Here is a 14,184-nt window from a genome sequence, read left to right as displayed (position 1 = left end):
GTCGGCTACAATCTCTGACTAGTTTTGCAAGTACGATGTTCGCTGGTAGCTACGTCACGATGTAATGTAAATGTGTGGCGACGCAGTTGGACTGGAGATTTGCGCGTATGTGATGAAGCCATTTGACCTGTAGGGAGAAAAGCTGCTGGAGGGTGGGACAAGACGAATAATACGTGCATTACAGAATGTGATTTTCACTCTGCAGCGGAGTGTGCGCTGATATGAAACTTCCTGGCAGATTAAAACTGTGTGCTGGACCGAGACTTGAACTCGGGACCTTTGCCTTTCGCTGGCAAGTGCTCTACCATCTGAGCTACCCAAGCACGACTCACGACCCGTCGTCACAGCTTCAGTTCTGCCAGTACGTGCATTGACCAGGAACGCTACATGGTTCAACACACTCAGAGGTCGACGATGGAGATAGTGGCCGAAGAGAAGACTACGAAATGATGTAAAACAAACACAGCTTAGTCTGAAGTTCATTATTTTATTCGATGATGTACTCTGGCTTCCGTAGTGGTGACTAACTGAAGATGGAAGCTTGTCGTTCCGAAACGCATCACTTTTAATGTGATCTTTTAAAGAGATGAACATTGTCAGTGTGGTTCAGACGAAATAGTCTTAAAATTATAATTTGAGTTTCTTGCTACTTGACATTTAGTACAGGAGATAGTGCAACATGTTCCTAAAATAAATAAAATACACTGTGGAACGTATTCACATCTTCATCTATAATGTGAAGTGCGTGGCAGAGCGTACTTCCCACTCTACTAGTTATTATGGCTTTTTCCCGTTTCATTGACGTGTGGAACGCGGGAAGAATGATTGCTTGAACGCCTCTGTGCTCGTTGTAGTCAGTTTAATCTTGCCTTCGCGATTCGTATGGGTTTTACTTTACCTGGGAACAGTAGTGTTTTCCTGGATTGAAGTTGGTTTCAGAAACTTTCACGGGTTAGCTTGCGTCTGTCTTCAAGATTCTGCAGATTAAGTTTTATTTTTAGCATCTTCGTGGCACTCTTGCGTGGGTCGAACAGACGTGTGACCATTCGTGCTGCCCTTCTTTGCACCATTGTGAAATCTTATCAAGATGTGAGTGAATATTTGCGCAGCTTTTTTTCAGAACTCATCACACAGCGTAGTTTCATTGCTTGTTCAGAGACAGACCCTCTGTGGTAGTAAGTGCCGTCTAATGCAAGCCCCAGGCTCTGTTAAGGCAGAAACTATTACTGGCCTTGTAGTCGTTGCACAGTGTGAGGTATTGCCTAAGGTTGTAGTAATGTATAAACGACCGCATCAGCCGCAGTCTGTCAGGGAATGGAATAACAAGTGGTTTGAATCAAACAGTTAATGTGTGTCGAGTCCGTGCTTTGAATTACAAAGCGCACATGTAAATGTAGTAGAGCGGCTGGCAGCAGCGCTTGCATCTCGTTTGCACCGTGACGCGTATCACATCCGCACACGCACCAGGCTCTTGGCAGCGCCCCAGTCATGCACTGCCGCGTTTGGCGCACTCTACCTCCCACGGTTGGTATCCGATACACTGTGTTCGATTAATATCTTCGTCTCTAGGTAAAAACGGTATGTTTTGTATTGGAGTATTCGAAAACAAAACTGTGTGCGCAGCGGATGTGTGGGTCCACCGTCGTGCCTTACAGATACCTATGCGTCTCCTCGCCTTCCTTGGTATTTTGCGTAGCATCTCATGTCCATATCGATGTTCTCTGATGCTGCATTCTGTGTCATTGACTAGCAGACTACCACAATGTGGCCTTTTTTCCAACACTTACAACAGATGGCCCAACATTGGGGACACACTGACCTCTCATGTTGGGAGTAACAAGGCACACACAGTGGCAATATGCAGCAGCGGCTGGAGCGATGTTTACGTGCTGTGCAGAATTGGCTGGTGTCCACCTTCATTACATCATCTTCCCCATGTCATCAGCTGGGCCACCCTGCTGGGCCACCCTACACCACTGTAGCTTGCACCATGCTTCCAACTGCCACAGCTTCTTCAACACATTACTGCTGTTCTCAATCTCGTACCAAAGTTGAGCCAGATGTGAGGTTCTGCATAATTACTCGTCCCGTGTGGTAAGTTCCATTCTTCGTAGCTGCCATCTCATTGTCGCTGGAGATGTTACTGAACCACTCTCAATCCAGCGCCCACGGAACTGTTTGTCAAAGAAGTCGCTCATATGAAGAGCAAAGTGTGCTGGAGCTCTGTCCTTCTGTAATCACACATCATCCATTATTCCCTTGTCTCAGACCTGAGTTGTTAACCACGTTTGCAAAATGGGCATATGCGAATTTCCGTTCACGTACCCTTAAAAAGAGTGAGTCGAGAAGTTACCGTGATGATATCTAGACTCCTCTGACAACGTGAGACGAGTTCGTTTCCAACTCTTCCACATAAAGGACATTTTCGTTAGATCAGTAAAACCAAATTCTTCCTGTGCGAACTGCGATCTGTCGCACATTCGTTGAAATGGAACACTTTTGATCGAAAGCGGCCATTTTGAAAAGTAATAAGAATAAAAAGAATAAACTAAACGAGAAAAAGAGGAAAGTGGTTACGATGCCGTTCCATGGAACTGTCAAACAGCGTCCCAGACAAATAATCTAATGAGGTACAACTCTGAAGCATGATGTCGTTAAAAAGATAAACTAGTAAGAAACATCGGAAGGTTACAAAATACACTGCGCGACCTGTGATGCAACTATGAAAAACCAGCTGTTTCGAACCATGTGTACGAAGCAAGCCATCTCCTTAAGGGAATAGAAGATTGCTTACAAAACCTGCACACGGAAAATGAAGGACGCAGATGTGAGTTGCTAGAAGAATTTTACTGAAGAAAACGCGCACAATGTGCAAATGCAAAACAAATACAAAACTGAGATTTTTGTCTAATACTGGTTTTAATATTGACATTCCTCTTTTTCTGCAGTTTTTTGCGTGATATCTTTCACAGTGTTCACTGCAGGGTTCACACACACGTACTCTTCATTCAGCTAGTGGAATCTCTTGGTTTGGCAGGATTTGTGGTGAAAACCATGTGTTGTTTGTAGTGTTACATGCCGGAGTTCATAGTATGACTGTTTGCATTCTTCCGTCATTATGGCGTCGATCGAGAAGAAGTCTTTCCAAATAAAGCTGTGTTTTCCTATGAGTATTTCGCGAATGTTTTCGTAGACCTTGGTGTTTGGCGAGAGCATCTGCATTCTGATGCCTTCTATGAAGAAGGTTTCTTTCGTTAAAACGTAAACCATTGTTTAAAGTGCTGTCTTCCCAATGCCCAGGATTCGTTTCATGTAGCAGGATTTGACTTTCTGTAATGTTACGCGGTCGTTGACTTTTAGTTTGTCCCAGATTATGTGGATCACATTAGTTGCTATTGGTGCTATGGCCCTATCAGCCGGTTTTATTGAGAGTTTTTGAGGCCGTTGGATGTTGTAAATTGCTTTAATTGCTGCTGCTGCTCTTTCTTTCACGTGGGTGTAGAATGATGTTAGCGTGACTCCGAGACATTTGTATTTTGGCACCATTTCTAGCAGTTTGTTTTGAAGAGCCAGCGTGTCTTTTGGTGTGAGTTAACCAGCTCTTCTGAAAATCTGTTTGGTTTTGCTGTGATTTATTTGTAAATCCGTGTAAAGTATGAGTGTTACTGAGCTGTCCACGATTATCTTTGTGACGTCTGCTGTCACGCTGTCGGACTGATCGAGACTCCCTGTAGTACTCCGCTTGTTTATGTTAAGCTCTTGGATACGGTGATATCATCAGATATTTGGATGATGTTGTATCTTAGGATGTCTGAAAGTACTTTCATCCTCTGGTTTGTGTCACAAATTAATAGGCTGAGTTTTCGGATGAGTGTTTCTCTGTTGATAGCGTCGAAGGCTTGCTGCAGTATGTAGACTACAAAACGTTTTTACGTTGATGTCTTAGTGTGTCTTGAGATTGCTCTGTTAAGCAGTTCGCTGCCTGTAAGGTGCTTCTTCACTTTCTCAAACCACATTTGTTTTAGGGTATCCGGGCATCCACTTCAGCGGTAAGCCTGCTCGTGAACATATCCTTGAAAATTTTGAAGGATGTGTTTTCGATGAGCCCGGGTTGCAGGTTTATCCTTTCCCTTTGAAAAGGATTTTTATCTTTGATGCTGTAAGAACTAGAAACTACAATTCATGAAAAGAAGCACGGCAGTTTTTTGAACGCGCAGGTGAGAGACAACGGAAAGGGATTTCTTTGCGGCTGTTATTTTGAAGCAGATGCGTAATTAAACATTTGAAATCCTTCTTTAACGAAACAGCTGGAAGCTGACGAACGTAAACGACAGCACTCAAGTAGCGTCTTTGGAAATGAGCGAACGTAGGTGACCAATAGAATAACATTATCATTGAGCCGATATTTGCGCTTGCACAGTGATAACGCGAACATGTTAGTTCACAGCTACTTCCAGACACTTGAAGAAGCCTCAGCTTGTGACGTTTGTTGGAGCCCACATCAGATCAGGAAGCGGCCGATGTGGGGGTGCGACAACTATCGACTCAAGTCGACGATTTTACTAATAGATGGTGACCCACAGTCTAAAGTCTTTTCCATTTATTTTTTACGAACACCGCAAATGCGTTGGTATAGTTCTTAGTGCTTTAACCTTGTGAGCTGATTTTGACAACCTGGTGATGACAGCATTGTCTCTGGAAAGACGTTTTTCAGCTGTGCCCGTTATTGCTGTTAGATAAGAAGCAGTCAGTGGAGGCACTGGTCTTCTTCTCTCACACTGGCTCTTAACATATGTGGCGATTGCTTTTCAAATGATAAACAGTTTACTTACATTTTAGATGTGTCCTGTTTTCATTTGAGTGCCCCTTACAGTTCCAAAACATCCACCACGACCACATTACTTTGGTTCGTATCACAGGAAGTTTTAAATAATGTTCGTCCTGCGCTTCCATCGCGGAAACTTTAGATTGCACCTGCATCAGCTATTATCGACTGAATCACCTCTGTACGAGTCCCTCGCCGAGGAGGACACCGTTATCATTTCCATCATCATCATCGTCATCCGGCCGCAACTATCACAAAAACAACTATTAGTGGAGAGTCAGGTGGACAGCAATTACCAATTTACGTGACGACATTATTAAAAACTAAGGATGTGGTGATATACAAAAATTTATTATTTTGCTCTTTAACCTCTGCGCGAATGTTGTTGTTATGGTCTTCGGCCGCAAATATATATATGGTCTTCAGTCCAGAGACTGGTTTGGTGCAGCTCTCCATGGTACTCTATCCTGTGCAAGGTTCTTTATGGCCCAGTACCTACTGCAACCTACATCCTTCTGAATCTGTTTAGTGTATTCATCTCTTGGTATCCCTCTGCGATTTTTACCCTCCACGCTGACCTCCAATACTAAATTGGTGATCCCTTGATGCCTCAGAATATGCCTTACCAACCGATCCCTTCTTCTAGTCAACTTGTGCTACAAATTTCCCTTCTCTCCAATTCTATTCAATACCTCCTCATTAGTTATGTGATCCACCCATCTAATCTTCAGCATTCTTCTGTAGCACCACATTTCGAAAGCTTCGATTCTCTTCTTGTCCAAACTATTTATCGTCCACGTTTCACTTCCATACATGGCTACACTGCATACAAATACTTTCAGAAACGACTTCCTGACACTTAAATCTATACTCGATGTTAACAAATTTCTCTTCTTCAGAAATGTTTTCCTTGCCATTGCCAGTCTACATTTTATATCCTCTCTACTTCGACCATCATCAGTTATTTTGCTCCCCAAATAACAATACTCATTTACTACTTTAAGTGTCTCATTTCCTAATCTAATTCCCGCAGCATCACCCGATTTAATTCAACTACATTCCATTATTCTCGTTGTGCTTTTGTTGATGTTCATCTTATATCCTCCTTTCAGGACCATGTACAGAATACGTTCGCGTATTGCAAGTCTTTGAGTTACGCAGATGGTACTCGAAAGAGTTGTAGTGGCCAGGAGCTTGACCGGAGCATAAACTGAAACCAAAATTGATGAGCCTTGCGTGGCCATTAGTTGCCTTTCGTATGTGTACCTTCGGTCCAGGTTGTTTTGTAGTTTTTCTGACTTTTCACCAGCGCGAGTAGCTGCATTGTCAAAGATTCACCCTCGTTTGCTGGTGGTAGACTGAAATCGAGACCGCGGCCGGAGTTTTTGTACCTGTCGAATCAACGTGTGAGGGCATTTCCCCAGTTCTTCCCTCGTCACTTGCAATGGTTGTTCTCTGCAGCACTGGTATGCAGGATTTGCTTACCTGTCTGTCTATTTCTTGTTAGAACCATCGTCATGTGTATGAATTTCAGTGGCTCCTCTGAACAGGCGGGGTACTAGCTCTTTCCCGCAGCAAGAATAAGCGTGTTGGCGAATTTTATCACCTGCAGTACCGTTAATGTTCCACGATCCTGGTATTGATAGACGGTGTGGTCATTCTAACATGGAGTTTATTCCACGTGTGCAGGTCATTCTGTATTTGGAACAGCTCATTTTTGTCCTTTGCTGACACTCTCTGATGTTCTTGGACGGTTTGTAAATAAGAAATAGCAATGTCTGTGTTATTAAGAAGTACTACGCAGTGTTCCTTCCGACATGCATAACACAGGCATTGCTATTTCGTATTTATTCGCCGACACCTTGCCCTCGACTATTAACAAATATGCCGTTCCTGGAGGAGAATATACGTAATATACGAGAGCAGTTTGTGGCACGAGTATGATTTATGGAAGTTTGGGTGTGATCGTGATCGTGGTTTGTGGACGGATAGCTGAAGCGGTTAAGGCGACCGCTCGCATAAAGCGAGAAATCCGGGTTCGAGTCACTAAGCGACGCAAATTTTCCTTGTCGTTATTCTGATATACAGCGAAAGGTGGTTTATATTCACAACTGCGAATACATTTTGTAAATATCCTTCAGCGCTGTGTGCGCAGTCTACAGCCAATTCTATCATCCTGGAGATGTACGGCAGAAAGGCTGTACCCGACGAAAGTTATCATGCCCGTTCGCGCAAGGAACGTCAGAAAAACCTTTAAACAAAAGTCTGCCAAAGATTCCGAGACGAAACCGAACAGCAATACTTTCGTGAAGGCCTCGTCGCTACTGCTATGGAGGCCGAGTTTGTGAGTTCTTGAAATGGCTTCTGGTGCAGTACACCGGTAAGACAATTTCTCCCTGCCACTATTACACAGCTGTGCCCCAGGGTCAGGTAACAGGATAGGAGAACGAAGGTTCTACAACACTAACAAATTGTAACAAAGTCACAGAAATGAGTGAAAATGTTTACTTATCTCAGAGACCTGTTGGCTAATGAAGTCTGCGACACTGCTTGTAATATAACACAAAAAGGCCCTCAGTAGCCAAGTGCAAATAACCGTAGGTAAACTTCACAGAACATAGCAAATGCAATTTACAGTGACTGTCTGTCCACTTCTCAGAGTTCACTAAACGACGTTCCCTGTCTTAAGTCAGCCCTGAACGACAACCAAGTCGGCGAGAGCTACTCTTCTATCATCCGAGTAGGCTTCCGTCCGTTGTCGTCCAGTCATTGGCGGATTGTACTCGGCTGGTAGTTGGCCGAGGCGAAGTCGATATCTTCATCCTCAGCGCCGCCCTTCGAGTTGGTGGAATTGGCAAGCTTGAGCTGGCAATTGGCGAGTCTCTACGGCACTGGCACCAGCTCGCATCTTTGCGCTTGTGGTGCTTTTGCCCTGGTTGTGTCTTGTTCGGACGGCACAACAAATACAGCGGACCATCTTGAATCAAATAATGAGACACGGGTGATGTCGCTCGGCCACAGCTCTCGGCTGCAGAGTGTGCAAATTCCCAGGGAGTGGATGGTCCGGGTGTGGCCGGCAGAGGCCGCGAGCGCATTTCCGGCCGAGACCGGCCCACGGGATAGCTGCGCCGCTGCGTCACCGCCCGCTGCGAGCAGACGTCTCTGTGTCGGCCGAACGCCAGCGCAGCGACACGTTGTTGTTACTTTTGTGTTTCTCTTGGTCTTAACTTGTCAAATCACTTTTAGGGGGCAGATTTCTCAATAAAATTACTAACATCATGAGAATTTGCCAACATTTTTCGCTCATTTGCCCTTTTGCAGTAAACGAAAACTTATTTTGCTGCCCGCATCTCGTGGTCGTGCGGTAGCGTTCTCGCTTCCCACGCCCGGGTTCCCGGGTTCGATTCCCGGTGGGGTCAGGGATTTTCTCTGCCTCGTGATGGCTGGGTGTTGTGTGATGTCCTTAGGTTAGTTAGGTTTAAGTAGTTCTAAGTTCTAGGGGACTGATGACCATAGATGTTAAAAATGGTTCAAATGGCTCTGAGCACCATGGGACTCAACTGCTGAGGTCATTACAGGGGTAGAACTTAGAACTAGTTAAACCTAACTAACCTAAGGACATCACAAACATCCATGCCCGAGGCAGGATTCGAACCTGCGACCGTAGCGGTCTTGCGGTTCCAGACTGCAGCGCCTTTAACCGCACGGCCACTTCGGCCGGCCATAGATGTTAAGTCCCATAGTGCTCAGAGCCATTTGAACCGTCTTATTTTGCTTATTAACCAAACAAGAGGGTTTAATTGCTTCGGTACATAACGGAGACGGAGTAGCTAACACACGTGGGAGATAGTACGTGGTATCTTATACTGTACTAGTAACTAGTATAAACAATGAATTCAGCTTCTTTGACTGCTAGGAAACGCTACATATATAAAGAGCTCAAAGCAGAACAACTACTGTAGTAACAAAATCACAATCTTTTGTAGTTGTAGACCAGCGTGGCTTTCCTTATACAGTCAAGCGAAACAGGTTTGACTAGGAAGAAAAAAAATCGCATGTGCAACATCAATAACACGTAATTTCTTTATGAGATAAACAGTGTACGAATACTTGTAGGGTTTGGAAGTTTATGGCTGTGTGCAGGGGAGTAAACGTAAATTATGTTATACAACAAGGATTGCGCTTCGTTGTATTTGATGCATCATCATTGACCTGAAACATATTGGTGTTGTGCATCGTTATTGAAATTTCGAGAGAACAGTTTCCGGGAAGACTCCGACAACGTAATACTTCCACAACATTTATCTCGCGAAATGACCACGACGAACGTTTTAAACATTTCTGGCACCTTGATTCAATAATTTTTTTTCGGTCACTGGTTGTTAGTGTCTACGTGGTATGCGCGCGCGTTTTGCAACTATTTCACTACTTTTTACAGTAAGACGCAAAGTGTCTATAAAAATTGATGTAAAAGAAAAATTGAAACAGCGACGGAGTTTCAGTATCACGATCTAACATGAACGATATAAAACAAAACAAATTGCAGTTACATAAATTCTAAATATGAATCGTTATTGTAATAATAGTAGCAACTGAAATCGACAGCTTCACAATAGTAAATAGTAGAAATATTAATGCTGACACTTTTTAATCCGTGTGACTGTTAATTAATTCCAAAGCGATATTACGTTTGAGATGCGAAAATGTAACGTGCTCCTTTGTTGTCGCTTATCAATGGCAGCGACACGGTGGCTGCGTGAACGACGCGAGGGCAGCGGCGGCGAGTTTTCAGGCTGCCCCGGGCGGCAGCTGTTCGTCCCTGGGTCGGTGACCCTGGCCGCGGACATGACCTGCACAAAATGGCCGCGCGCGCGCACGGCTGCCAACAGCACAGGCCGCCGCGCGAGCACGCCAGTCGCCCCCCGAGCCCCTCGTGCTCGCGCGTGCAGCGCTCCACGTCCTCACCGTTCACCGTGCTGCTACGGGAAAACGCGAGTTGTTCGTGTCCGTTATAGTGAATTGTGTTGCCGACGGTGGTAATAATCAGGAAGAAATGTCAAAATGTGTCTCGTGAGTGAGAATGGAAGTGCTGCACTGAAAAAAAACTGCGCTCCATTGGCTGCTTAACGTCAATCATTACAATGGAAACCATGTGCTATCAGATGTTTGGAAGGTGGGTTGTTAAATCTTAATTTCTAATGCTTAATTATATTGCATTCGGTAGTACGCATTTCACACGCCTGGAAATTTTGGACGAACAATGAATTTCTGTTAATGTGATACAAATCCGTGAAGCATCTGCCATTGCATCATGCGCTTAGTTTTGTCGTAGTCGTATTTTTGTGACGTGACCAGTGCTATTACGGTATAGTCACTTGATCTATATTCTTCATTCTCCACGCGTAACGGATGTGGTTTGGACATTGTAAACGTGAGCAAGAGACACCGTAACCAATTCACTGTAGGTAAGTCTTCACCCTATAGTAAGTGACACGTTCCATACCTTGGAAACCGAAAATTCTTTCTCTTCCTGGGCCAGTAACTATAAATGCGAGAGTAACTCTCCGTCCCAAATATAAGATGGCTATACTAAAGTACCTAATACTGTCCTAGATAGCACAATAGGCGGAAATACAGAGATTACTTTATTGTAACAGACAGAAATGCTAGAATTATCATTTTGAAGGGATTTTATTTGCTTTTACAGCAGTACTGCAATAAGGAATAATCATTGTTTCACTAGAAATTGAATTAAGTGACTGCAGCGACAAGCGGTAAAACGAAGGTCACTCTCTGTATATAGCACGCAATCGTGCGACTAGTTTTATCTGCGTTCGCGGTACTCTTATCGCAGGCGGCTGTTACTACGGGCGCCTGTGTTTCGCGAAGTGCAGTTGTGGTGGCAGCCTTGCGGACGTGCAGCTACTGCAGTGTTGGCCATGTTGCCACGACCTATCCCAGCGCCGGCCCGCATTCCGTACACAAAAGCGGACAAAAAGAGGAGGGGGGAGGGGGCAGACGCGTTGGCGTCATACTGTTACTTTAGCATTTCCTGGGAACCACATCCCGCGCACGTATTCGGCGCTCCTATGACGTGTGCCGAAATTAATAGCGACTAGAATGATAGATGCATGGGAAACAGTAACGGAACAGCATACAGCTTGTCTGTGGTACTGCTATCGCTGCAGCATGCGGTAGCTAATTTACGTTCTCTGTTCCTGTTCATGGACAAGTTTTATTGTTTCTAATCTGTCTTCTACGGTAATTCACTGAGTGGCTTTGACCTCCAGCGACAGTAGCGCGAACGCGTGGTTCAGGGCCAGGAACTACAGCGTAAGAGCATTTGCAACAGATTAGGATCCCAAGTGAAGACGAATGTATGATCTTAAAGTACAGAAATTTGTTCATATCTAAAAAATGATCACTAGAATTGTTTTGAAGGAGTGTTACGTACGTTCTGTATCAATCTTACAGTACGAAATAACGATCGGATATTGAATTGCACAGTGATAGACATCGTTCCACCTGGAAGGGCAGATGCTGCTGAAGAATTTGTCATCGGCCAGCTAATTAAGAAACCAGCAAACTGCCAAGCCTTAGTCATTAGCATCGTGGTAAAGAATCAAGTATCAACCACGGTTTTTCTAAGAAGACAGTTTTGAAAGCACGCCGCTGATACAAAACGAGTGAAAGGGTTGGAAATCATATTTGACTACATTAATAGGATCCATTGAAAAATGTAACGTAAAAGCGTAGGAATATTTCAAGGGTTGTTTTTAAACCACACAACTAAACATTCTGTTTCAGGATGAGAAGTGTAAGAGCTTCTTTAAGTGCGGTTGCTCTCAGTCAGTAAACAGTACGTTCTTTTCAACTACCCAGAAAATCTAAAAACATAGTATAAACCAGGGTTGGCGAACATCTGTACATCTACGTGCCTTTTTTCAAGGATTTGTTTAACACGGCCATGACGTGCCTTCAGACTAATCGTAGAACAAAATTTCTTTACTGAAACTACTATTTTTTTGCCTTGCTTATTTTGTACAAGTTTATAATATGACAGTTAATAAATGCATGCATATTTTAATATTTGATAGCGCATAGAAATTTCTACTCTTCTGATAAATGAAAGAAACTAAGTACTTCCATATTAATACTCTTTATCTGCAATCAGAAATAGAACTGTTATGCAGCTATCTTAAAGTAAAAATTTTTAGTTTATCGAAACGAAAGAAAAATTAATGTTATTTCTGCTGTTGCAAATCCGATGCCAAATAATTTATATTAGGTGTATGCATTGTAACTTTTAGCATAATGCAAGCTGAGCTCGAGGCAATTCGATCTTAAAAACAAATCAGATTGTAAATGTCCTTAATTACAGACCACTGATGATGCTTTACCTCAATAGAGCAAAACGCGTCTGGTGAGGAAAACTCGGATTTTCTTGTAATTGTAGGACAATATGGCCACACAAATGAAGAATTTAATTGACAGTCGATTTCTTAGCGCGTCTTTAGAGTTATTCATGTTAGAAAATAATGACTCACAGACATAGGTAGATAAAAATATTGTGAAGATAGCAATCGGGAGCGTCCTCAGACGGCTGTGTGTGTTTTCGGAATTGCATTATCCAATTCCATCATTTTAAAGTTGGCCCATTTTTGCTCATATTGCACTATAGTCTTACTAATTCGGTTACTTCTTTTCTTGTGTCGATAAATTTTTTGAGTCCATTTTGAATTGAACTGTAAATCAATCAGCTACATTTTAATTTCAAACTAGAGTTAGACAAGTTCAGTTTATCAAATGAAGAAGTCACACCTGGGTACGTAATAACTTCTAGTGTTCCCAATAACTCTTTAAACTGAGAAAAACCGATTAAAAGTCTCCGATTGAAGACTATGCCACCGAAGAATATTCCTCAGTGACTCTCCCCTTCGTCTGGCTTTCCATGTAAATCCAAATCGCTGATAATTTTTGGGAAATACTTGTAGTTTTTGGAAACAATATCGTTATTAAAACCTTGCAGTTCAGCTTCAAAAGCGCGAATAAGATCGTTCATAACAATAACTGTATTGTTTGTGCCTTGAAGCTTTACGTTCAAATCCTAGAAATGCTGGCAGCATGTCCGTGAAAAAACATGAATTTTTGTAAGCCACGTAACATCATCTAACAGTGATTGTTGCACAGTTTTTCTTCCATTTTGTGAACACAGCCTCATTTCTTGCAAACAGTCGACAGATCTTTGAAGTACGTTGCCGCAGCTCGATCAGTGAACATCCTTATACATCATTAGGCCATTGTACACAGGGTTGACTCCAACTAATAACAGCCCGCATCTCGTGGTCGTGCGGTAGCGTTCTCGCTTCCCACGCCCGGGTTCCCGGGTTCGATTCCCGGCGGGGTCAGGGATTTTCTCTGCCTCGTGATGGCTGGGTGTTGTGTGCTGTCCTTAGGTTAGTTAGGTTTAAGTAGTTCTAAGTTCTAGGGGACTTATGACCACAGCAGTTGAGTCCCATAGTGCTCAGAGCCATTTGAACCATTTTGAACCAACTAATAACACTTCGAATTTTCTTTTATTAGAAGCTTGCGACGATACAACGTGCACTATTTTTTGTGACTACTGCCTTTATACACTGAGGTGTGACTTACGTCATGGGATAGCGTAGCGATATGCCCATACATGGATGATGGTACTTTACGTGCACGAGGTACAACATGGCGCAGATAAAAGTAGCGAGGAAATGAGTGAAATTACAGAAACGAAGAACTGATGTAGACTTACCCGTTATTGTGAGGAATTGTTTCATAGACCTTGCTCGTCAAGTGTCCCCACCCGAAAAATTTACATTTTGTTAGATCCGTCCAACGTGATGGTCACAAAGGTTTGCTAACAGTTCGTTCTTCAGTGATCACATCACGGACTCTTTCCAGGGGTTACTTAGACATGTGGCATGTTGCCCCATCATGCTGGACGAAGCAGTAGTGTCTTTCATATTCACTGAATTGAGCACAAAAGTGTCAATAATTTCCAGATATGCAACTGTGTTGAGGGTAGGGCTGTTGATAAAATATCGATATATCTATATTTTTTAAAAGTATCGGTATTTATCGTGATATCTTTTCCTCCGATATGTAGTATATCGATAACGAAATGGCAATATCGACTGCTGATATTTTTATTTTATATTACATTTCTTTCCCAATTTCCAGTAAATATTTGAAATTGTAGTAGAATATAATTTTACCTTCCCTGTGTGAAGGAAGCCTACTACTGTTTGAGATTTTAACACGTCCAGTCTTTCTCTTTGACTGCCTGGAAGTTTTATAGGTCGCACAAGGAAGTCCGATTGCACTGC

At 43.1% G+C, this 14,184-nt stretch overlaps 1 protein-coding gene across 5 annotated transcripts in view; it reads left to right on the top strand.

The window, feature by feature from the left end:
* The window catches only part of LOC126259219 (uncharacterized), a 1,236,031-nt gene that overhangs the window by 891,150 nt on the left and 330,697 nt on the right, over window positions 1-14,184 (top strand). The window contains exon 1 of one of the 5 annotated variants that reach the window (XM_049955829.1): window positions 9,762-9,998. The exons of the other annotated variants lie outside the window; for them this stretch is intronic. Coding sequence (XP_049811786.1) covers window positions 9,967-9,998 — 32 coding nt within the window. The 5' untranslated portion in view covers window positions 9,762-9,966. Of the gene's footprint in view, window positions 1-9,761; window positions 9,999-14,184 lie in introns of those variants that run through there. 5 annotated transcript variants of the gene reach the window in all.

This window comes from Schistocerca nitens, chromosome 5 (genome assembly GCF_023898315.1).
Source record: "Schistocerca nitens isolate TAMUIC-IGC-003100 chromosome 5, iqSchNite1.1, whole genome shotgun sequence".
Lineage (NCBI taxonomy): Eukaryota > Metazoa > Arthropoda > Insecta > Orthoptera > Acrididae > Schistocerca > Schistocerca nitens.
The sequence above is the reverse complement of the archived record's forward strand: the minus strand, read 5'-3'. Positions and strand labels throughout refer to the sequence as shown.